Consider the following 25,450-nt stretch of genomic DNA (forward strand, 5'->3'; position numbering starts at 1 on the left):
GCCATGAGTCAGAAGGAGACTTTCAGACTTTCCTTTTTCCCATGGATTTGCAAAGATATCAGCTATGGGTCTTTCTCTTCTCCCTCCCTGTCTGGAAGAGTCCATCAGCTCCTGGCTCTGTGCCATGCTTCTGGTCTAACTTTACGCAGGGCAGCCATGTCAGTTGGAATAAAGGAGTCCTTCTGCACAGTGGGCACAGCGATGAATCAGGGTACACAGCCACAGCTCTGGAGCTGTGGGCACAACCTGGAGTGGCTGGAGGCGGGCAGTTGAACTATTTTGAAATTCTCCAAGACTCAGCAAAAAGGCCAGGGGCTAGCCAGAAGCATGTGAGAACCAGACAGGGAGATGGGAATGTAGGAAGTTTATTTTTTCTCATCATTCAGCAAGCATTTGTTGATTAGTATTTGCCAGTCATGTTGCCAATTCTAGGTGTGCAGAGATAAATGAGACTCAGGTCCTGCCCTCCACAGTCTAGCTGGGGAGACAGATATAAGTGCAGTGCATATGCCATAATGGATCTAAGCTCTGAGCGCTGTCAGAACAGAGGAGCTATCTGGCCTTGAGGAGAGGAGCTAGGAAAGGCTTGCCAGTGAGGGTGACACTTGAGAATAAATCTAGGAGCTTGCTTGTGAGGCAGGTCCAGTGAATCCACATGCCCTGCTAGACCCCTTTCCCTGCCTACTAAAACTATCCGCATGCTGCCCATTGTAGGCAATCTTTCATAGGAACATCTGCCAAGAGCCCAAGAAGCCAGGCCTATCGGTCTAGGCAACAAGACCACGCTATTTTACCATAGAAATAAATAGAGTGGCAGAGCACACGGCTTTGCATTAAAGAGAGAGTCACGCTGATCGCATCCCTGAGACAACCACTAACCGCCGTCCTCTCTCAAACCGTTTTACCATCCAGTCTAACCTGCGGGTCTTTTTCTTGAGAAAATACATTAAGAATATATCTCAATACATCTTTGGCAAAATAGGATAGGATTTTTTTCCCCTAAAGGAGTGTGCAGTCAAAAGAAGGGAGCCAGATATAGAAGCAAATCCATTCCACTTCATAAATTCTATTTTAGGACTAAGTACCAGGCACAGTGTGGGCACAGATGGTCAGCTGCCTGCCAGGCAGAATGGGTCAGAGACGCCGTCCCTCAGAGGACACTGCACATGAGCCTTGCGGCATGAGCACGTGACCCGACAGAGTGGGGAAGGTTCCCAGGCAGAGAAAAGCAAAGCAGTGCACATGGCACTGAGTTAGGAGGAAACGGGGTCAAAATCCCTCATTCACCTTCTCGAGGCTTCAGAAATCACCCAGGGGCAAAGGGTCAGTCGCTGCATTCCAGCAGTCACCGCTGAGCCAAGAAAGGCGCCTCCCCACGGAGGCCTCACGGCCCTGTGGCTTCAGATGTTTCTCACTGTCTGGCATGGCTTTCTCCAGAAAGTGGCCCAGCCTCTTCCTTTTATGGAAAAAGAAAGTCAGGCTCAGAAGGGTAGACTGGGGGCTCTTTCAGTGCGTTGAAAGCAGCTTGGACTAGAGCTGAGACCCCAAATGGGCACTTCTAGTTTCTCGTTCAATCTGCATATGCCCTGGAGGACTATCTGCATCTCAAGCCTTCCTGAGAACCCCCTTCCGGCCCAGGCTGAAAGTAACCTCTTTCTAAATCTAAGCCAGCACCCCAAGTTCTAACACTGTTGAAAAGAAAGACTAGTTCTTGGGTTCCTCCTAAGGCTGCTAGGCAACTCAGTTCTCAAGAAAACTGGACAGAAACAGGACCAGCATTCACAGGACGTCCACCATGTGCTAGATAACGTGCCCTGAGTTGTACGCATCACGCTTCTTTAAACCCTGTAAAGATCCCTGTCCAGTAGGTGTCCTTATCCATTTTACAGATGAGCAAACTGAAGCTCAGAGAGGTTCTCCAGGAGCTTACTACAGCTGTCACGCACTCAAAGTCACCTAAGTAGTAAGTGGCAGGACTGGGGGCCAAGTCAAACACTATTCTTCATCTCAAGCCAGATTGTCCCTCTCAGTTCTTACAGTAATCTGGGGCCTCCTCAGCCTTTCCTGTTTCTGACCCAAAGCTGAAAGAGTCTGGGGAGGTCTAAGCCTATTCAGGGTTTGCAGAGTCTGGTGGAGACCCCATGTAAAGGTAAACACCAACAGGTGACAGGCTTGAGGCCCAAGGGCCTAAGCCTAACAGTGCCTGGCTAGAATGCAGTGCAGAGACCAGTGGCTTCACAGAACTTTCTCTGGAGCAGCTGTGAGCTGCAGTCCCACAAAGAACCTCTTCCCAGAGACACAAAGCAGTGGGCCTGCATTGTTCTGCCTCCCACTATCCCGTTCATTCTTCCTCTCTCCCACCCCTTCCTCTCTGTAAGCCTGGAGATTGCGCTTCCCAACTCCCACCTCCCAGATGGAAGGCAGCTGGGGAGGTTTAGTAGGGGAAGATCCTCTCAGGGCTCCTGGACAAAAAGGACTGAAATCATTCTTAGGACCTAGTGCAGGGCAGCCAGGAGCAGCACCTGTCTTGGGCTACACAGTTCCCTGGGCAGAGGTGACTTCTGGCCTCCTGCCCAGCCAACCCACTGTCAATGAACCAAGGGATCTGAGAGCAGGAGAGAAGAGCGTGCTTGAGCATGCGTGTGTGTGTGTGTGTGTGTGTGTGTGTGTGTGTGTGTGTGTGTGTCTGGGAGAGAGAAAGCAAGCGAGCGTGCACGCATTTTTTGTTTGTTATTGGAGCATTTTTTGAGCTGGCTGGCTGGCTGCCCCCAGGGAAAGTAACCAGTGGAGACTTGCAGTGGGGTAGTCGGGGGGTATGGCAGAGAGGAATGTGTTCTCCTGGGGGCTGCTTCCTCCCAGAGCAGGCAGACCCTCCAGTCCCAGCTGGGACTGCTCCCACTGACAGCTGTTTGGGGGCAAAGCCCCTCCCCCATGGCAAGCTCCCTGCTGTTCCTGCTCCTGTCACCTTGGCAACCAGCTTCTTTAGGCTCTGCAAATAGAAAAGGTCCCTTATGCCGAGAAAAGGGGTGGGGGAGCAGGTGGGGGAGGGGAGTAAGGGGCGGAGAACACAGCCTAAGAGGCTGGGCTTTGGAGGGGAAGGAGAAGGGCCTGGCTTGCCCTTCTCACTGACATAAGGACTGAGCAACAGAGGGCAGAAGAGGGGCAGGCAGCAGGGGTCCCTTGGGCCTGGCCTCCAGAGAAGCCGAGTCCTAAGGAAGTGGGCCACAGCCCCAGATAGGAGACTTGGTTTTTAGAGTTCTCATTCTAGTGGATAAACTCCTGGCTTTGGGTGCACACTCAGGCCCAAAGGTGAGGAGAAAGTTGCTGACCGGGAGGGATACGCTGTGATAAAAGGGAACTGTCGGGTTGTTGAAAAGCTGGGGCCCTTTCACCCAGCTGGGCCTCCAGATGCCAGGTCTTTGTTCTGCATCCTCAGCCCGCCTCAGGTCTCAGCTGAGGAGCGAGAACTCTGCTGGAAGGCCACATAGCTGCTTTGTTTGAACACAGAGAGCGTTTTGTGCAGGGGCAGTGATTTCTGTCTGCGATAGCCTGGACAACGCGATGTTGCTGATTCTAGGATTCTTGGGCACCCTGTTTCCCTCCCAAAGCAGCCTCCAAAATGCAAGCACACTTTTACCTAAGGAATCCAATAAAAACCAAAGCATACAGGTGGGACTGTCATCCGCTAGAAATCCCCAACGATTTTGATGTTAAAATCATGAAACCAGCCATGGAGGTCATTTCAACTATCCATGGTAGCACCAAATTTAGATGACTAAGAATCTCTTTTTATGTTGGGAGAAAAATCCAGATGATATAGGCTATCAGTGGAGGAGCTTTATGTTTTGCTTAACATCTTTCCCTGTGCATACGAGCCTGTGTGCGTGTATGTGTGAGAGAGAAAGCCGACTGACACACAAAGGGACTTGGCCTTGGTGGATGTTTCTTCTTTCCCAAAATTCTTCATGCTAGACTTCTATTAGACTATTTCCCCAGTTGCTGTGGACTAATAATAATACTTACCAGTTAAAGAACAGCCATGTTCCACGTACCGTACTAAATGCTTTACCTACATATCTCACTTAATCTTAACGGTGATTATTCCATTTCACAAATGAAAGAGGTATGGCTCAGAGTCACTGTCATCCCCAAACCATTTGTCCCTTTAATTATGTGGCTCAACAGATACTCATTTAGCACCTATTATGTGCCAAACATTACGCTGAACACTATGGGTATTAAAGAGATGAACAAGAGTTTAAATTCTAATGGGGGGCTGCAGAAATTTGAGTTGTGCTTTGAAAAATGAGTAAGTTTCAAGAATGGAACAGGAGGAAGAGGATCTCAGCTGGCACTGGGAAGCACCTAAGCCCAGAGTGGCTGTGTGCGCGTGTGACCATCTGTGTGTGTAAGTGGGACCCTCCTTCCTTTTCCCTTGCCCTCTGCCATTAGCTGTGGGTCTCCTAAAACTCAGTCCTGTGGCCTGTGTTTCACTCACAGAGGAGTTTGTTGGTTCATACCTTTCAGACATCCACCACCTGTCTGCCAGTGACTTCCTAATACACATCCATCCCTGTCCTCCTCCCTTCTCCCCATACATTTCAGCTATCTATAGGATAGACATCATCCCACCTGCATACAAGTTTTTTTTTTTTTTTAATTTGGAGAATTTGTAAAACAAAAACCCTGCATCTTCCTCTCTGGAAAGGGCCCCTCTACCGTATCCTGAGCACTCCACAATTGCAAGGTCCTCCTGCACCCCAGACTCACAGAGTTATTTTGACTTCACATTCAGATAACTGGTAGTATTTTTAAATACTACTGAGCATTTACTGAGCATCTACTAGGCATTGAGCAAAGGCAGTGAACCTCTTTGTGGCTTAAACAAAATATTCCGTTTGATACTAACAACTATGTGGTATGTATCACCGTTTACAGAACAGCACATCTAGATCCGGAGAGGTTAAGCAATTTATCTAAGATTGCACAGCCTGTTGGTGTCAGAGCCACCAGGGAGGCAGAGCGTTACAGTGGGAAAAGCAGTGGGCTTCGGAGTTAACCTGGTTTCAGACCCCAGTTTCATCACCTATTAGTTTAATGACTATGATCAAGTTACTTCAGCTCTGTAAACCTCCATTTCCTCATCTGTAAAACAGAGGTGATTATATTTCCCACAGGCTGTAAATGACTGAGATGGCCTGCACAAGTGACTGGCACAGAGAAAACCCTCCCTCATTCCCACGCTCCATCACCACCCAGCTTGTCACCAGTTTGTCACCAGGTTCTGATGACATTTCCTCTTGTTTTGGCTTCCTGCTTTACTTAAGGCCTGCTGACGGGATGAGGCTTAACTGATCGCCAGGACATCCTACTCACAACTGCTAGAATTATCTCCCTCAGAGACTGTTATTTCCTTCTTGTTTAAAAACCTTCTCTGTAGCCCGGCACAGTGGCTCATGCCTGTAATCCCAGCCCTTTGGGAGGCCGAGGCAGGTGGATCGCTTGAGGTCAGGAGTTTGAGACCAGCCTGGCCAACATGGTGAAACCCCGTTTCTACTAAAAATACAAAAATTAGCCGGGTGTGGTGGCTCATGCCTGTAATCCCAGCTACTTGGGAGGCTGAGGCAGGAGAATTGCTTGAACCTGGGAGGCGGAGGTTGCAGTGAGCCGAGATCGTGCCATTGCACTACAGCCTGGACATCAAGAGCGAAACTCCATCTCAAAAAAAAAAAAAAAGAAAAAAAAAGTTCACTGTGTCTTTACGTCCTCCTTGATCAGCTGGAATGCCTAGTCTATAGTAAGGGCTCACTAAATATCATGTTAATGACTTCTGACTGACTATCTGACTCTGTGGGGGACCTTCAAGACCCTCCCCCCACTGCCCACTGCACCTCTCTGACTGCTCCTGGTGTCCTCATGCAGACCCTCTGTTATGGCCAAGCAAATATGCTGTTGTCTCTCTCTCCGACTCCTACCACTTTGTGACTTACTTGGCCCTTTCCCTCCCTGCCTTCTGGCATAACAATCCCCTTTTGTTGTCCATGTCTCCAAGATTGCCTCCAGAATTCCCAAATGCCTGCAACTAATACTCCTAGGCTTGCTGTACTCGCTCGTCCTTACTGACTTTTGTTATTCACTTGGCCATCAGCATCTTGTAATATGCAAGGCACCATGCCTCACCTGTCAAATGAAGTCAAGTTTCCCTTCACTTACTGCATTGTACAAGTCACTTGGAAACTACTCTCAGTTCTTGCTTGTAAAATAAAAACACTTCTCAATTGCTTCATGGGCTTCTTGTTAGAAATAAATAAGATTTAAATGACAAAAATTCTTTGAGAAGTTCAAAGCAACACACAGTAACAGAGAGTATTTTAAGAATAGCTACCATTTACTGAGCATCTACTAGGTACCAAGTGTTGAGCAAAGGCAGTGAATCTCTTTGTGGTTTAAACAAAATATTCCATTTTATACTAACAACTATGTGGTATGTATCACCGTTTACAGAACAGCAAGTCAAGATACAGAGAGGTTGAGCAATTTATCTAAGATTGCACAGCCTATCAGTGTCAGAGCCAAGATTTAAACCCAGATCTGACTGACTCTAAAACCCAGGCCTTTATCCACTTATGCTATACTGCTATCCTCTGCCAAGGGCAGGCTAGGGGCAGAGATGCAGATAACAGTTTCTTTTATAATGCTCCAAGCTGCTTAGCAAAGAATCCTGTACACAGCCAGTATTTGGTAGTTTTTCCAGAGGGCTGCAGAAGAGGCCTGAAAACGTTCAAGCATAATCAGACTATCACAGAGTGCCCCTGCAGCTGGCAACCCAACACCGTTTTATAAGTTTCTTACAGGGAAACTTCCCTTAGCTCTACTTCCCCTATCAAACTCCTCCTGACCCCAAGGCAAGGGAATGCATCACGGAAAATTTGTGTGGCTATTGCTTCAGAGTTTTCCAAAAGGAGCTTCCTTGTCTATTCTTGTGTATGCGGAGCACTGATCTCTAGAGCCAACCCCAACCTTAGTTCCCTCCTGAAGCCTAATCACATGAAACATCTTTAGGGATGAGCTGCCCCTAGAAGGTGCTAGCATAACTTAGACCCAGCCAAAAACTGCCTCCTCTTCTGACTCCTCTCTGTTAGACACCTTGGGGTTCAACTATACATGATGACCTGGAGATCCCTGAATTCCCCACAGTATTTTATGCCTCTGAGTCTTCCCGAATGCTGTTCCTTTTGTCATCTTCCTAACTCTGAATCATGTTAAACACTTGCTCTGGGAAACCTTCTCTGCTCTCCTTCCAAAGCTGAATCCCCTTTTGCGTGTTCTCAATATTCTGTGCTTATCGCCTATCATAATATTTACCAAATTATGCTGAGAGTATCTGTCTACCATCTGTCTCTTTTACTAAACTGTAATCTCTTCTAGGGACCATGTTTTAGCCAGTACCAACCATAGTACTTGGTGTGTGGTGGGTGCTTAATAAGTTGTTTGTTGAGTGAATGAATGGTTGAAAGTATATCTTCCCTTAAGAGTAGTGGCTAGTAAAAAGATCTGCCATTCCTCTCCCACAGGCATACTCTCCTTGCCTGTAGGCCAGGTAACATCAAACTCTAATCAATTATAGTAGACTTCTAGGAAAATGAGTGCATAAGTAGTCCTGCAACTGTAGCTGGTATGCTTGCAGCTCCCATATACTTTGAGGCAAGAGTCCCAGCATTTCTGGGACACTGAGCTGTTTCTTGAATACTTGAAGCCTTGAGAACAAGTTTTGTAGGATAAACAAGTCCCACCATGTTGTCTGTCATTCATTCATTCATTCAGCAGTATTGATTGAGCATCTACTAAATTCAGGATATTTTGGAGGAAACAAATGACTCACATAAATTCTGCCTACCAAAAGAGATAAGTCACTTACTGAAATAACTCTGAGATAGGTATAACCCTTACCTCTATTTTAAAGATGATGATGGCCGGGCGCGGTGGCTCAAGCCTGTAATCCCAGCACTTTGGGAGGCCGAGACGGGCGGATCATGAGGTCAGGAGATCGAGACCGTCCTGGCTAACACGGTGAAACCCCGTCTCTACTAAAAAATACAAAAAACTAGCCGGGCGAGGTGGCAGGTGCCTATAGTCCCAGCTACTCGGGAGGCTGAGGCAGGAGAATGGCGTAAACCCGGGAGGTAGAGCTTGCAATGAGCTGAGATCCAGCCACTGCACTCCAGCCTGGGCGACAGAGCGAGACTCCGTCTCAAAAATAAATAAATAAATAAATAAATAAATAAATAAATAAATAAATAAAGATGATGATACAGAGGTACAGAGAGGTCAAGTAACTCACTCACCCCATGTCACACAGCTGGTAAGCAGCAGAGTTGGAATTCAAATCCAAGCATTTTGGCTCAAGAGCTCATACTTGACTTCTGGGCACACTGCTTCCCTGAGGGCAGTGCAAAGCAAAGCAGCCTGAATGTCATCTCAGAGAAAGGGGAAAGTCCTGTCAGCTGTAAAGGCCAGAGAATGGTGACTAGAATTTGATATGTGGCACTCTAGACAGTATGAGAAAAGGCATATACTCTGTACAGGGTACAGTGAATAGTAAAGATTGCTTGGGTCAAATAAATAATAAAAATTACAAGGGTGGTTTATGTTGTAGAGATCCTGAATTCTTGCTAGGGGCTTTAGACAACTGTAGACAAAGGAGAGTCCCTGGCAGTTTTTAGTGAGAGATCAGATCTGTGCACTAGGAAGATTAGTTTGCACTCTCTAAGCTGGATTACAGAGAGAAGAAACTGGAATCAGGAAGACCCTTTACTGCAATACTCTAAACAAAAGGATTTTTTTTTTGAACCAGGATAATGCTGGAGTTAAATCATGATCTTTGTTTTTATTAATCTCAAAAAGTTAAGGATGTATTAATATATACCCCAAATACCTTGGGGTCTCTGATCTATATGAATTGATTCAAGCCTTATGAGCTTGATTTCCACCCTTGGTGTATAGTAGCCTAGTTTATCCTAAAACAATTGCTTTCAGTTTTCCATGAGCAGCACAGGGTGGGGAGAGAATGGGATAGGAGAGGAAGCACAGGAATAGAAGCCAGGACAGCAGTCCCCTTTCCTGGTCTTTTGGGAAAACAAATGTGTGTTTATGCTGTATAGATATAGAATCTTTTCCCTCTGTAACCCTTTTTCCTCCTTATTAACCCTGAATTGTAAACTACTTTCCTGCTATAGCCACTCAATCAAATTCTAGATGTGGAAGAGATTTATGTGATCACCTAGCCCAGACCTCCTCTTTCACAGGTTAAACTCTGAAGCCCTGAGAAAGAAGAGTACCTTGTCTCAGGCCACACAGCCAGCAAGTACTGGGGCATGCCATTGATCCTCTCAGCCTCCCTGACCTGGACCATCTCCAGCTCCCACCTCACATGGGCAGCCCCTAAGAATGATTCCACATTCCAGGGGCAGGAATCCATGATTTTGCATTAAGGGAGAAAAAGTTTTGGTTGCGTTTGCAGTGACGATGCCCATCATTTGCAGATCGTTCTGGCTGTGGGCGCCTAACAAAGTCCTGTGTGGCCTCTTCAGTGTCTCCCAGGTGCCTTATCAACAGCCTTCTCAAAAGTGCCTGATTGTTAAATTCTGACCTATTCAATGTGAGATAAGGAGACACGGCTTAGATTGGGGTCAGGGACAGTTTATAATTACCAAATGCCTGCTGGCATTTCCACAAAGGTTCTGCCATCAACCCAAACCAAACACACTTCCCTCAACATCACACTGGTGTCCAAGTTTCCCAAACCCGTCATTCAGTATCCTCCATACTAAACCCCTGTGGGCCATCCATAGTCCGTCTCTCTCTGACTAGACAGTCACCAAGACCCATTTTGCTTTTGCTTTGTAACATGTCTTATTTCTGTCCTTTCAAATCCTATTGGAATTCTGCTTGGAATTCCATGTCGGGCTGGGATGAGACCATTCAAAACTTGCATGTGAATAGAAAAATTCAAGAAGGAAGACACCTCCCCTAACTCAGTTTGAAACCTGCTTACTTTGCATCCGTTGCATCACAGGATCCTTTTAAAATGTGAGCTCAGGACCCAGAATTCACCTTTATCCTTACTGGCTTGAGGCTTTAGTTGTAAAAGTCCATTTGCTGGCCTCCAGCTGTGGCCTGCCATGCATTTGGCTAGCGCTCCAGCCGGGGAAGTCTCTGTAGAGGGCAGTTTTTAAACAGGACAGATTCAGCTGAGCTGCTTCGTCCTAGGCTGGCCTGGCACTAGCCAGAGGGTGATCTGTGTAAAGACAATCTCTGAGCTGAATTTCATGAATCCCTACTCTAAACAAGGCATGAGCTAGACACTGAAGGGATTACTAAAAAATATAAGAATTCTCACCTCAAAGAGTCAGCCAGCTTAAAATGGAAGAGGGAAAGCTAGTATAGCAACACATGGCATAAAATAAATTCCTGTCAGGCACTGTGTTAGATTCTGGAGAGAGATACACGAAGTTTCTGACCACAAGGAGGTCATGATCTGGAAGATAGATAAGAAACAATTACAACCCACCTTAATAAGCATTATTATGATAGAGGTAGACCCTGGATACTTTGAGAACCTAAACCAGACTGATATAATAGTTATGACTAGAAATGATTGAATATGACTACATGCCAGGCACTGTGCTGTGCACATTAAGCCATTTTTCTGTCATTTTCTTCTCATTTCATCCTTTTAACAACTTCTGTACAGAAATTATATTTTTAATTTTTAGATTGGGAACGTGAGGCCCAGAGAGTAGTTAGTCCCAGGTCCCTTGGTATATAACAGAGGGAACCAGTAACCCAGCCCTGGTCTGCCTGATGCCAGGATCCAATAACTACCATTGTCTACTGGCTCTTCCTGGAGAAGGCCTCGTCTGAGCAGAGCCAGAGGCTGGTTGAGGACTAGCCATGCAGAGCTGCGTTGGGTGGTGGAGAGGCTGTAGCTGTTGCAGGTACAGAGAACAGCAGATGAAGGGTGCGGAGGAGAGAGACAGCATGCCACACTTAGAATCCAGTATTTCTCTGAACTGCCAGAATGGCCAAAGAGGGCCTCACAGAGGAGGTGAGTTTTGAGTTGTGAGGAGTTAAGCGTTGGGGGTGGGGGACAGCTTAAAGAGCCCAGTGTTCCTCCAGCAAAGGAGGAAAGCAGGAATAGAGTGAATGTGTTAGGCCATGGCAATGAGCAGGCCAGGCTCAGGGTGAAAAATGAAAGGGATGAAAACAAGAGACATTGAATTTGGGAAGCCATTTTTATTTGGATGTGGGAGGGGCAGAGTTGGAAGACAGCAGAAAAGAAGGTCAAGCCATGCTCTCTAACCTGGCCTTTCCCCCTTCAGCTTATGCTCAGCTGCAGCCACACCAGCTCCTCCCACAGCCATCCTCAAAGCACCTGCAGCCCCCATTTGTGATCCAGCAGCAGCCACAGCCACAACAGCAGCAGCCACCGCCCCAGCCATCACGGCCTGGGCTCCAAGCTCAGCCCCACCCTCAGCTCGCCTCCATCTCTCCAAGCGTGGCCCTCCAGCCCAGCTCAGAGGCCCATGCCATGCCACTAGGCCCGGTTACACCCGCCCTGCCGCTCCAGTGTCCCACTGCCAACCTGCACAAGCCTGGCGGCAGTCAGCAGTGTCACCCTCCCACGCCTGATGCTGGGCCTCAGAATGGACATCCCGAGGGCGTGCCCCACACCCCTCAACGCAGGTTCCAGCACACTTCAGCCGTCATCTTACAACTGCAGCCTGCTTCACCAGTGGTGAGTAAGCCAGCCCCAAGGTCCAGGGAGCACATGGGGCGGCCACAGCTTGGACGACCCCACAGCCCCTTCAAGAAGTGCTTCTGGGTAGGCTGACGGGTGAAATCATCTTTGGGGATTCCAAGAAGGAAGAGAGGGCTTTCCCCAGTTTGAGGATGACTGAATCTTAAGGTCCTTGCCTGCTTCCCAAGCTCCACGGAAAGCAGGGAAGTATTCAAGAACGCAAAGGCTATTTCTGAGAGGCCCCTCTCTCTGTCCTGTCCTTTGACAGCCCCAGCAGTGTGTTCCTGATGACTGGAAAGAAGCGGCACCAGGGGAGAAGAGTGTGCCTGAGACTCGGTCTGGCCCATCACCACATCAGCAGGCTATTGTCACTGCCATGCCTGGTGGCCTGCCTGTACCCAAGAGCCCTAACATCCAGTCGTCCCCAGCTCACGGTATGAAGCACAGTGGGGCTCTGGGGGAGGGGATAAAGTTGGCCTTTCTTGCAATGCCCTGGCACATTTCACTTGAGCATCTGCAATGGGAAGGCAAACTATTACAAGCAGGGAAGCTGGGGGGTTGGAAACAGAGGAGGGATGTGAGAAGATGAACCAGAAATAAAGTAAGGGAGACACCGAAGATATTAGAGCAAGAGGGTGGAGAAAGAAGAGGTGAAAGTTCTAGAGCCAGACACTGGGGCTTGCCTGCATGTCACTGGTGTCAGATGTATCCACATAGACATATGCCAAGTGGAGAGTGGAGGCAGGTGGCCAGTTGTCACAGTTCTCTGCTTCCTTTGGTATGAAAGGGGGTTCTTGATATTGGAAATATGGCAAAACAGCTACCACATCTCAAATATAAGGGAAATGCCAGGGAGAGGCAGAAGGGGACTCAAATGAGTTCAGCTCACAGGAAGCATCTCTGAGGAAACTGTGCTCAGCTTTGGGATCCCCATCTGTCTGTGTGGGCTCAGTTACAAGTGGACTTCTCCCCTCCTGAGGTTCAGGAGACTCTGCTGGGTTCCTTCATCTGGATGGGAGAGGCACGGCAGTACCTCCGCCTTCTGCAAAGATCTGCTTGCTTCCCTTCCCCTCTCTGCCAGTTTGCACAGCACTGTTGGCCCAGATCTCAGTGACATTCTGAGCCATGGACCACCTGCAACTCAGGGAGGCAGTTCCAGTCATTGTGCTGTGTTTGCTGAGGCGGGGTGGGGGACAGCCAAGAGAAAAAGAGTTTGGAAGTTGATGGAGAAATAAGAAAAAAATACCTTAGCACAAGGCAGGGCAAAAAGGGTACAAAGGTTCTACAAGGAACAGAAGCAGGATCAAGGAAAAGAATATGGAGAAAGAACAGCAGGAAAATTAAAGGATGGGAAGGAGGTCATCTCTTCTCTCTCTGCACACTTGCAGATGAGAAGGGGTTTTGAACAGCAGTCCATTCCACTGTAGATTTGCTCTAATTATCAGAAAGCTGCTTTTCAAGTGAAGTCAAACCTGCTCTCTTGGAATTTGCCAGCATTGGTCATGATTCTGTCTTGTGAATTGTAAGAGTCCCTCTTATACAGTGTTTGTAGACAGTTGTCCGACTGTCTCTTGCCTCTCCCCCCATTAAAAAAGAGAAAATCTCCAGGCTAAATATCTGAGACTTTTTTTCATTTTTTACTTATGACAGGTCAAGACCTCCATTCTCACCATTCTGGTCAGGCTTGTCTATCTACATTCTACCTTTTCATTAATTTTCCTAATATTTGGTCCCCAAAATTAAGCACATTAATTCCAAATATAAACAGCTACTAGTCTTTAGAAGCCTGTTTCAGGGGCAGGGCTGTTCCCTAGATCCATGTTTTATGGAAGGGAGGAACTACAATTTGTTGAACACCTACTATATGCTGAGTACTGTTCCAAGTCGTTTACTCACTCACAACAGCCCTAGGACATAAGTAGAACTGTCCCCATCATTCAGAGGCAGAAACAAAAGCCAAGGGGCTCCAGGTCCTGCGGCTGTGAAAGGGCAGCACCGTGACTCTGACTCCTACAGTAGTCACTCCCTCACCTTCCTTCATCAGGATGGTGCACAAATGGCCCCCGTGAACTCTCCGACGCTATAGGAATGACACTGTTGTTCACAGAGCACTGTCACCTGAATTCCAGAGAGCTGGGTTTCATTTTTGTTTCTGAGGTTTCATCTTACCTGGAACTGCTGTCATGCCAGCTCTCCCTAGTCTAGAACTTGTATAATTTATAGTTGAACCAAAATATAATTGCTTACATCTGTTAAGTGTTATCTTGTAAATTTAGCCCATAGTTCTAGCCTAGCAAGAAAACAGTAATGGTTACTAGTTAATATTTATTGAGCCCTCTCTGCTAGACTTTACACATATTTCCTCATTTAATCCTGACAATAACCCTCTGAGGTAGCAACTTTTATCCTCATTTTAAAGGTAAGACCACTGAGGCATAGAAAAAAGCAAGTGGTGGGGCACGAATCTTTTCTATCTGAATTCTGCTATTCGTTATACTAACTCCTCTGCTTAACTTTGCCACCTGTAAATTATATAGCGTGTTTTATTTGCCTTTTACCAATTTGGTTTTTTTTTTTTGTTTTTTTTTTGTTTGTTTGTTTGTTTTTTTGAGACGGAGTCTTGCTCTGTCGCCCAGGCTGGGGTGCAGTGGCCGGATCTCAGCTCACTGCAAGCTCCACCTCCCGGGTTTACGCCATTCTCCTGCCTCAGCCTCCTGAGTAGCTGGGACTACAGGCGCCCACCACCTCGCCCGGCTAGTTTTTGTATTTTTTAGTAGAGATGGGGTTTCACCGTGTTAGCCAGGATGGTCTCGATCTCCTGACCTCGTGATCCACCCGTCTCGGCCTCCCAAAGTGCTGGGATTACAGGCTTGAGCCACCGCGCCCGGCCACCAATTTGTTAATAGAAGTATCATACGAGACCCCACTGAGGATTCATGCCATCTCCAGAACAGTGGTAATCAACATTTTTTGCTCAAGTGTTTGTAATCCAGAAACCCCTAAATGAACTCACATTTGCCTTTCTTCTCCATAAAGCTCTCAAAATTTTCTTTCTGAAATCTAATCATGGTGATATACAAACAAGCATCCTCCTCTTGAGGTCCTATCTCATGACAGAGGTAAGCTTTACACAGTGGAAACAACTGTCAACCACCCAAGACTTAAATATCCACTCTGTGTATGTCTTTTTTTTTTTTTAAGATGCATTCTTACTCTGTCGCCCAGGCTGGAGTGCAGTGGCATGATCTTGGCTCACTGCAACCTCTGCCTCCCGGGTTCAAGTGATTCTCCTGCCTCAGCCTCCCGAGCGGCTGGGATTTCAGGCACACACTACCATGCCCAGCTAATTTTTGTACTTTATTAGTAGAGACGTGATTTCGCCATGTTGGTCAGGCTGGTCTCGAACTCCTGACCTCAGGTGATCTGCCCACCTCGGCCTCCCAAAGTGCTGGGATTACAGGTGTGAGCCACTGTGCCTGGCCCATTCTGTGTATGTGTGAATGCCTACTCTGTGCAAAGCACTGTGGGAAGGGAGGTAGCACATAGAGAAACACAGTCAAGAGCTGAAGGTCTACTGGGAACGATGAAAAATGCACAGGAAAAAAATTACAATAGAAAATAAAATGCGATAAATGCCATAGACTGATTTGAGGTAAGTCATTTAAAAGCTACAAAACAGGAAAAGTTACTGCCAACTAGAGATTATCAGGATAGATTTCAGGGAGGATGAGGCATCGTTCTAGAGCAGAGGTTGGCAAACTACAGCCCAATGGCCAAAACCATCACATTGCCAGTGTTCGTACGGCTCGCAAGCTAATAATGATTTCTACATTTTAAATTTTTTTTTAAAAAATCAAAATAATTATATTTCATGATACATGAAAATTATCTGAAATTCCAATTCTAGTGCCCATAAATAAAGTTCCATGGGAACACAACCACACTCGTTCATGTACATATTGTCTGTGGTTGCTTTCCTGCGGCAACAGCAGAGATGAGTTGTTGCGACAGACCGTATGACCTACAAAGTCTAAAATATTTACTCTCTGGTCCCTGGCAGAAAAAGTTTGCCAACTGCTGTTCTTGAGTCTGGACCTTGAAGGCTAGGTAGGACCTGGACATACAAAGTTGGGGAAAGAGCATTCCAGGAAGAACTGGTGGAACTTAAGAGAGGGAGGCAGGAAAGTGTGCGCATGTTAGGGAACAGGAGTTGAGGATACAATCCTGTGTTACCCTAGTTTATAAAACAAAATGTAAGTGTAAGAAATGCAGAGGCAGAGGAGAAGGGAATATGAATATTAATGAAAAGGGGGGTTGAAATTTTAAAAAATAGAGGAGAAAGGGAGTTAAGTAAATATTCGGGGAATGTAAAATAAATGTAAACAAAGATGGGATGAGGCCTGAGAGTTGAAAGGGGTGGGGGGAGAAGAAAGGCAGGGAACGAATATGAATACTAAGGCAGGCAAGAAAATGGGGCCATGTTGGGAATAGAGGGGAGTCAAGAATGAAGTCCCTGGCATGGGTCCAGCACCTTCCTGCGCCTCGCGCTCCCGAGGGTGGGGACTGTGTCATGCAGCACCTCTCTGTACCCTAGCAGCCCCTCGCGCGCGAGCTGAATGAGTACGCTTCGCCACGACGGCGCAGGTTCACCCGGTGCGCTTGGGGAAGAGAACTCCAACTGTGTGTCAGGCGCGGCGGGCCGCCTGAACCCACTTCCTCAATCAGCCTCTGCCGCGAGCCGCAGGCCGCTCATAGAGGTGTGACCGGGGCACTTGGGCCATGACTTCTGATCCTCGGTTCCCAGTAGGAAGGAGAATGACTTGTAGGGTCGTTGTGAACAATAAGTGGGGAGAATGCGAGCTGGGTTTGGCACGAACTGAGCTCTCGGTGACTGGCGGTCATTAGTCTTCTGAAAGCCCCCCAGGCCCCTCAGGGAGTGAACGGTCCAAGGCGGGAGTCGCGGGCCGCCCCGCCAAAGAGCACTTGCGCAGGGGGCCAGGGCAACCTCCTCGTGGCGTGGCGCCCGCCTCCCTAAGCTGAGCCCCGGGCGTCCCTAACCCACCTTCCGGAGGGCGCGAGGCGGGGCTCGACGCACAAAGGAAGCGCGCGGCCTGTGTCCGCACCGCCCCTCCCGCGGCCCCGCCCCGCCGCGCGGCCCGCCCCGCCCCGCGCCCTCGCCCCGCCCCCGGCAGAGGCGGCCGCGGGAGCGGTCCCAGACGCGCCGCATTGTCTCCGCGGCGGCTGCAGCCCTCGAGCGCCCGCCGCGCGCGCGCGCGCAACCCCGGCCGCCGCCCGCGCTCCCGCCCCGGCCTCGCGCCCCCGTCCCGGCCTCGCGCCCCGGCCGCCCTTTGTTGACGCCGGCCAGGCCGGTGCGGTCGCATGCGCCGCGGCAGCCCCGGGCCCCGGCTCGGAGGCCCCCGGCGGAGAGAAGGCGGCCCGCCCGGGCCCGGGACCCCGCGCGAGTCGGCGCCCGGCCGAGGGGCTGCGTAGGCCCCGCCCGGCCAGGCCCAGCCGGGCCCTGGACAGGTCAGTGCCGGGGCGGGGGAGGGGTTCTCGCCAGGAGGGAGGCCGGGGGCCGCGCTCGCCGCCCTGGAAGTCGGGCACCGCCCTCGGTGCCCCTAGCGGCCCGGGCCTACGCGGCTGCCAGGCCGTGCCAGTCGCGGCTCTCGCCCGCTTGGCGCCTGGGAGGTGCCCTGTTCCCCTGCCTCGCTCGCCTGGGGATCCTGCGGGCCCGTCGCCCCTGGAAGCCCTGTGTCACCTCGGCGCGCCGCAGCTTCCGCGTCCCCAGGCCCCACACACCCCACCCCAGCCCCGACCTAGGACCGGCCTCCCCGCCGCTGCGACTTCCCGGGGACGGACGGTGCGTTGGGGGCAAGACTGCTGGCATCTGCATTACTTTATTGGTGGTGGACTCCCTATCTTGGAGGCGCCTGCGGCTTCGCTGGAGAGTTTTGTTTTTAATCTAGTTCAGTCTCACGAGGTTTTTAATTGGATAGAAAGGGACAAGCTGTTCTGTGTCTGTCTTCCATTTTTAGAAGAGCGTTTTCTCTCCTTCTTCTGCCAAATGAAGGTAGACTATATTTGTTGCTTCTTTACATTAAAATCGGGATTTGTGAGATTCTCTATTTAAACTGAAGTCCACAGACAGGGAAATAATTGGCCCAAGGTCAGGTTGCAAACCAGTGGCGAAGCTACCATCTGAACTCCTAAGCCCTGGGCCCCAGTCAGTGCCCTGCTACAGCGCACCCCCACCGGCCCACCGCCCCCCGTCTTCCATAACCTGAACTGATCTCACCCACATAGTTTCGGTTCTAATCAACTTTCCTTTGCTTCCTACTCCATACCTGCGATGTGTACCTTCATGTGCTGTGTATGGAACACACTCTTCTCATCTTTTTCTTGCCTTACAAATCAATGACAGTCTTCCCCTCGGGTATCTCTCATGTTTGATCGTTAATCCCCTCTCCATTAGCATATTGGGCCCAGAGGATCCCTTGCAAAATAAGCTACCGACCTAAATCCATCATATGTCCCTGATTTTTCTAGGACAGCCCCAATTTAAACTATTCCATCCCATTGTCTATTAGCCCGAGTATCTCCATTTTTGGTTTAAAAAATAATGTCACTTTGTACCAGAGCCTACTGACCTAGCCTTTTCCAGCCATTTGGCTCTGGAGCATAACTGGGTAATCCAATTATCATTCACCTGGGATTTTTCTTCCCCGCCTGAGTCAACCCAAATGTTGGAACTGCCAGGATTTCTAGGTCAGCATGAACATTACAGGCTAATGAGGCAAGGAAATTCCTTCTTGATCTTGTATTTCTTCCCACCTCCCCCATCCGCCCATCTATTATTCTGGTACAGGGCAACAGACCTGTGGCAGACCCTAATGATGAGGGTTTAGGTTTAGGTCACAAGGGATGTAGGGCTTCGCATCGTTTTGACTTTAGAACAGAAATAAAGTACCTGACTGTGTTGGTTATCGGGGCAAGAGGCTGTCTTGAACCTGAAGATACCAGCACGGCTAAGTAGTTCTGGTTTCATTCAGTTAGACTTAACATACTTTTATTTGGCTCCCATTTAAGGTAAAGTACTGCCCTAGGCACTGGGGAATATCAAAGTGATTTTAACAAATAGCTCCCAACATCTGGATTTACATTTGGGAGTACTCACACTTTCTAACCAGCTGAGAAACTGTTTTTCACTGGTGATTTCTGCACCCAAGTTCCAGCCCCTGCAAGGCGGGAACTGGGGCCTCTGGCTTGGCTCACTCACAAGGGCGGGCTTGTTTCGCAGAAGGTCGGGCAGATGGGGAGTGGTGCTCTTTTGGCACCTGCTCTTTCCAGGCACTCTTCATCACATGAGCTCTGCCTCTCAGCCCACCCAAGATCTGTTTCCAGGCTCGTCCATGCACACAGGGAAGAACAGACATCTTTTTCCTCCAGCCTTAATCTTGAGAAAGGGGGTAGTTTCTTAGTCCACTTTTCTGTTGTACTTGAGTCAGTTTCTCAGTTGTCCAACTATGTTTTCTCTCCTGTTTTCACCCCCTTCTTATTTCCCCCAAACTGTTCTTTACTGACATGTGGCACATAGGTGCTTAATGAATGTTGGTGTTTCGTCATGTCCCCACCTCCTGGCCCTTTCCACTCTCTCCCAGGTCCTGGGTTAATTTTTAATTTACCTTTGTCAAGCTCACTCCATATATATTATTTACTCTTCCCTCTGAGTAAAGAGGGACCTCCAGCCCCTTTCCTTCTGTCACAGTCATCATTCTCCTGGCTGTGGGTCTCATCAGCCATTGTTTCTGCATTCTCTGCCTCCTTCAGGGAAGAAGAGCCTCTTAGGAAGGTGCTCTGCTGCTTCCCCAGACATATCTCCTCTGTCATGGACTTTCTAGTCTAAGCTGACTGACCCTGAGATTTCTCTTCCTGCCACCAAGCCCTTCCCTCAGCTATGACCCTGTGGCTGTTACTTGCTCTGGCTCAGCCCCAGAATCCACTCTTTTTCAGACCACATCCTTTTTCCTGTGTTACTCATTTCCTGTCTCAGATACTTTGGATACCTTGGTTCTGATCTTTCAGGGGGAGAGGGCGTGTTAAGAGGAGTAAGTAGATGGACAATCTTACACAATTGAACTCTTCTTATGTCTGGCCTTGCATGCTCTTACATAGGCTGCCCTCTCCCTACGTTTTCTTATATAAGGAAAAACACAGAACACGATTATTGTCTCAGAATTAGGAACCCCTACTGGTGTGCTTCTAGGTGTTTTTTGTCTACTTTTCTCTGTTGTGAATGTGTAAAGGGGATGACCTGACTGCCTTAGACTCTTCCCCTAAGTCTCTGTCCTCCCTTACGCTGTGGACCTCAGGCAGGCGTTCAGTAACCATTTACCAAAGTTCCCCCACCTCCTCACTTCCATCCAGCATGGATCAGCAAGCCAAAATAAAGTTTATAAAACCTAGGGTTTAGGTTGGTGGCTCCAGTTCCTGTAATGCTGCTCATCATTAGCACGGTATTTACCAAGAGTTTTTCCCTTTTCTTGAGTCAATCTAAATTTATATTAAACTTCTCCCAGCTGTTCAATATTTAATCTCCAGACAGATTTAGTTCCAGCCATAGAAAGATTCTCTTCTGAAAAGACACATACTGGAGATAAGAGTAGGGAAATGAGAATGAGAAGTCTTCATAATTGATAATTTCTCTTTTATTCCCTTTGTTTTGTACCATTTTGCTCCTGAAAGGTGATGATGATGATGATGATGATGATTTTCTGTGGTCAGGAAAAGTGGTCAGTTTTTGTGGTCACAAAAGTGGTTGTAGAGAGAGGCTTTTGTGTACCCCTCAAGAGGCTGTTCTGGAGTGAGGTCTCCCTCTGAGCCTGCCCACCCTCCCCACCTTCCCACAGTCCCCAGCCCTGTGGGAAAGCAGGGTGAGAACTGACTGCGTTATGCAGTCTACTCTGATGGGGACTGATGACAGAAATGGCTCTTTGGGAACTTAACACCTTGTTTCATGGAACCCAAAACTAAACTACCCCTCAAGATGGGAGTCTGAACACATAGATTTGCTTTAAATGTTTTTAGGGCATGGTTTAAACTATGAGTCACCACTTAAAACCCTTTTTGAGTATGTTTTCTGTTTTTTTTTTTTAAAGTTGCCTATTTAAGATAACTTCTTATTCACAACTCAGAGGCCGGCTTCATTTGAAGCACTGACTTATTTAAAATTTTTCATTTGAATTACTAGCCACATCAGAACACTGATTTGATATTTCTAAAGATATTCGGAGGCAAACCATCTTTAATTCTGCTTTATGATGTGGATATTTTGGGAATTGTTAGGAAAATAATCAACCATTTGCATATCCAAGACATAATTATCACAAATTCTGGATTTTTCCCCATCAGTAACAAAAGTCCAATATAATTGACATGGTCAAGAAATGGGCTATTTTATAATAGTCAAGAATTATACAATTTAGAATTACTAGTTTTTGAAGAAATAAGTATACTAAGGAACACAGCATATAATTTAAGTCATAAACTGTTGCTCTGAGATTCATTGTAAGAACATGTAGACCAGCATAGAAAACTTAAAGGTTTTTTTTTTTCCTTCTTCCAAATTATTTTTATAGTTAGTGAAGAAGGATAGGTTTTCCTATTCTTCCAATTTCCAAATGATATTTAGGTAAGTCCAAAAGAAGAGAACATTCTTTCTACATCTGGTAAAGATATGACTGCTGTTAAGCGCAGATTGCCAGTGCTCTGAGATGAATCCAGATGTTGAAGAGAGTCCCAGTTTGCTATTATGACTTTCTTTGAAACATAAGCAAATGTCTGTTTTTTTTTCCAGATGATTGTCTTCTTAGCAGTGACATTTATTATTTGTATTAAGAAGAGATGACTGTTAGATGCCATGCCATAACCAACTCTTCTCCAGTAGATTAGGAGGACCAGGCCTGATACTGAATATTGGAACTGTTGGCAAGAAAATGAAAGTTCGTGACTGCTTGAGTTATTTTTAAAACTCTAGTTGCATGGCTGTTATGTCTCAAATACTATATAATTATCCCTAGTTACTGGTATCTTTAGCATATTTGAAACCATCCATATGTGGCCTAAAGCCACACAGCTATATTAAGACATTTTTGAACAATCAAAGCAAATGATACTTTAAATTAAAACAAAACTAATACAAAGCAACTACTTTTTAAAAAAAAAAATTGGGACCAGGCACGGTGGCTCATGCCTGGGAGGCCGAGGCAGGAGGATCACTTGAGTGCAGGAGTTTGAGACCAGCCTGAGCAATATACCAAGACCTCGCCTCTACAGATAATTTAAAAAAAAAAAAAATTAGCTGGGCAGAGTGGCACACACCTGTGGCCTTAGTTGCTCAGGAGGCCGACCGAGGTGGGAGGATCGCTTAAGTCTGGGCAGTCAAGGTTTCAGTGAGCCGTGATCATGCCACTGCACTCCAGCCTGGGTGACAGAGCAAGACCCCATCTCAAAAAAAAAAATTAAATTAAAAAATTTGATTAAATCCACATTTTGAGGCCTCCAGTAATCAGTATTAATCTGTTCTGTCAGTTGACTGGTGGCAAAATAGGGTGACTGGAAGCTTAGACAAGGGTTATAAGGAGGAAAGGAGTAATGTTTCCATAAGCAGAAATGATCAGTAGGACTGATTTGCAAGGTATGGAGTATGTAGTCCATAATATAGACAGGACAATTGAGGCTTAGTGTTCCCTCCTGCAGCCTCCCCCGACATTTATCTAACAATATTAGTGATCCTGCAGTTGAGAACCAAAAAAAATAGTCATCATATTGGGGAACATGGCTGCCTTTCCCTGTTATCAACCTGAAAATAACTGGAGAGTTTACTAAACATTTCTAGATTTATTTTGTAAACTGGTAGAAATCCATCTTCCGGGCCGGGCGCGGTGGCTCACGCCTGTAATCCCAGCACTTTGGGAGGCTGAGGCGGGCGGATCACAAGGTCAGGAGATCGAGACCACGGTGAAACCCCGTCTCTACTAAAAATACAAAAAATTAGCCAGGCGCGGTTGTGGGCGCCTGTAGTCCCAGCTACTCGGGAGGCTGAGGCAGGAGAATGGCGTGAACCCGGGAGGCGGAGCTTGCAGTGAGCTGAGATCGCGCCACTGCACTCCAGCCTGGGCGACAAAGCGAGACTCCGTCTCAAAAAAAAAAAAAAAAAAAAGAAATCCATCTTCCATGAGTTTATCTTTAAACTGGGTTTATTTTTAGCCTTTTAAACTAATTTCTTTTCATAGGCTAAATCATCTGGCATTACAAGTTACATAAATTTAGTATTTTCTAGGTAAAGCAGTGCTTCCTTTTATTTGTCTCAGAGTTAACTTTTTTCTGGTTTCTAGGGTTCTTCTGCACTGTCTGCTCCAAACCCCCTTTATGAAAAAACTGCATAGAAAGAGAATCTGGTGCTTGTCTTCTTGTCCTTTAGATTACTAGCCATTGAAGGTGACTTGAGACTTTGCTTTGCCCTTTAGGGCAGAAGCATTTCTGTTACGTTGCTGTCACAGTGGAGGTAACATTTCTTCCTGAAGCCTGACCTCAAGAGAGCAAGCACAGGACTCCCAGCATAGACCAAAGCATCTGAGGAACACAAATCTCAGATACCTCAGTTTGGGCCACAGAAAGATTAGCCCTGCTCTGGGGCTGTAAGAGACCAGACTCAGTGTAGAGTGAGATTAGGATGATTTCCTAATCTTCTCACAGGTCTCAGTGACGTTGGCACTGTGTCCAAGCTTAGCCTAGTCCAGTGTGTTATGTCGGCATTACGTTATTTCATCCTCACCACAGCTGTAAGACAGATAAGTACCCCATTTCATAGATGAGGAAACGGGCCTAGAGTAACTTGCCCAGCATTACAGAATAGGATTTAAGCCTAGAGTCTTTCTTTTTTTTTTTTTTTTTTTTTTTTGAGACAGAGTCTCGCTCTGTCGCCAGGCTGGAGTGCAGTGGCGCGATCTTGGCTCATTGCAGCCTCCGCCTCCCAGGTTCAAGCAATTCTCCTGCCTCAGCCTCCCAAGTAGCTGGGACTACAGGTGCTCACCACCACACCCAGCTTTTTTTTTTTTTTTTTTTTTTTTTGTATTTTTACTAGAGACGGGGTTTCACCATGTTGACCAGGATGGTCTCGATCTCTTGACATCATGATCCACCCACCTCAGCCTCCCAAAGTGCTGGGATTACAGGTGTGAGCCACCGCACCTGGCCACCTAGAGTCTTTCTAATCCCACAGTCTTAACTGCCATGTAGCACAGCTTATGCGTGTATTCAGTGCCAGGCATTTTACATATATAATATTTACTGAAACCTCCCAGACAGATAGGTAGTATGAGCCTTGTGGTTACAGATGGAGAAACCAAGACTCAGAACAGGCAGTGAGTGCTTGAAGTCACACAGATAACCAAAGATGGACCAGAATATGAGTCCAGGTCTGGTCCCCAGAGCCCATGCTCTTACTACTCTGCCGTTCTTCCTTTTATCTCCCCTGATCTTGGTGTGTACTGTGGAACCTCTCCCATTGGTTCTAGACATTTTGCATTTTGAAATCATAGCATGGGCTGGAGCACTATGATGTGAGACTATCTGGGAGCCCTCGACCCTGGCATTGGATACCAGTGGAATGGCCTCCATCACCAGGGTTAAGTAGAACTCTTTGAAAACTCCTCCCTGACTCCCTGCAGCCAGGGCCAGCTATTACTCCGTGGTGTGTTGACCTGGTGGAAGTCACTCTGGTCCTGCAGGTGCGGCTGCTGAGTTTGAGCTCAGGCCCCTCTTGCAGTCCTCAGCCTGTGGGCTGGGAAGCGTTCAAGCAGCTGTTTGGAAATCCCCCACTGCTCCCGTTGTCCTGAACTGCATGGGGTGGGGGGAGGGTGGCTGTTCGCTCCATTGATTCCTTCCTGCATAGCTGGGGGTGGCAGCTTGGAGCACATTCAGCTGTTTACAATTCAGCTTATGTACACTTTAGCTGGGGATTGTGGGTGAGTCAGAAGGGCCGTTCTCTTTGCCTGTGTCCTGAGAGACAGCATGAAAGTCAGCTGTATGGTAATGGCTGCCAGCAAGGGAGGAGCCCCCTCCCTGCTAGATGCCTTAACTGGAGCTGGTCAACCCAGATGCTTAAAATCCAATAAGCTCTCCAAGCCTTTCAACCCAGACCCAGCAAGGGCATTTTGCAGTGACGCTGAGGGCAGGGCTAGAGGGTTCCCTGGCTCGGCCTCTCCTTCATCCTGCTGGCCAGCCCCCTGCAAGGAACCCAGGTATGGATCTCAGTCATCCTCAAACTGAAAAGCTCACCACTTTTCTCAGCAAAGAGCCCCATGGGGTCCTCCTGTCACTGCTGTGTCTTCCCTTCTGTGGGAGAGATTCTTCAGAGGAGGTGTGAGGGGCAGGGCAGTGGTGGTGTCCGTGTGAGGGAGCCACAGCCTGCTGTGTCAAGGCAAGGAGCCCTTGCCCTCTGACAGCTCTGTCCTTAGCAGATTTGAAAAGGCTGTAGACATTGGACGTTCCCCCTGCCTTCTGCTTTTCAGAGGACCCCAGGTGGGAAGGGTCTATAATTTTCCCACCACTAAGAGCTCATTTTGTGCATGTTTTATAAGATACTGTTTT

At 47.7% G+C, this 25,450-nt stretch overlaps 1 protein-coding gene across 11 annotated transcripts in view; it reads left to right on the forward strand.

Moving 5' to 3' along the window:
- Positions 1 to 25,450, forward strand: part of LOC105494672 (polyhomeotic homolog 2) — a 112,209-nt gene that overhangs the window by 68,487 nt on the left and 18,272 nt on the right. For 9 of the 11 annotated variants that reach the window (XM_024796877.2, XM_071096500.1, XM_071096504.1 and 6 more), the window contains 2 exons: positions 11,382 to 11,797; positions 12,069 to 12,234. In XM_024796877.2, coding sequence (XP_024652645.1) covers positions 11,382 to 11,797; positions 12,069 to 12,234 — 582 coding nt within the window. Of the gene's footprint in view, positions 1 to 10,962; positions 11,108 to 11,381; positions 11,798 to 12,068; positions 12,235 to 17,023; positions 17,327 to 25,450 lie in introns of those variants that run through there. The other 2 variants (XM_011763327.3, XM_011763328.3) reach the window with 2 other exon arrangements.

This window comes from Macaca nemestrina, chromosome 1 (genome assembly GCF_043159975.1).
Source record: "Macaca nemestrina isolate mMacNem1 chromosome 1, mMacNem.hap1, whole genome shotgun sequence".
NCBI lineage: Eukaryota > Metazoa > Chordata > Mammalia > Primates > Cercopithecidae > Macaca > Macaca nemestrina.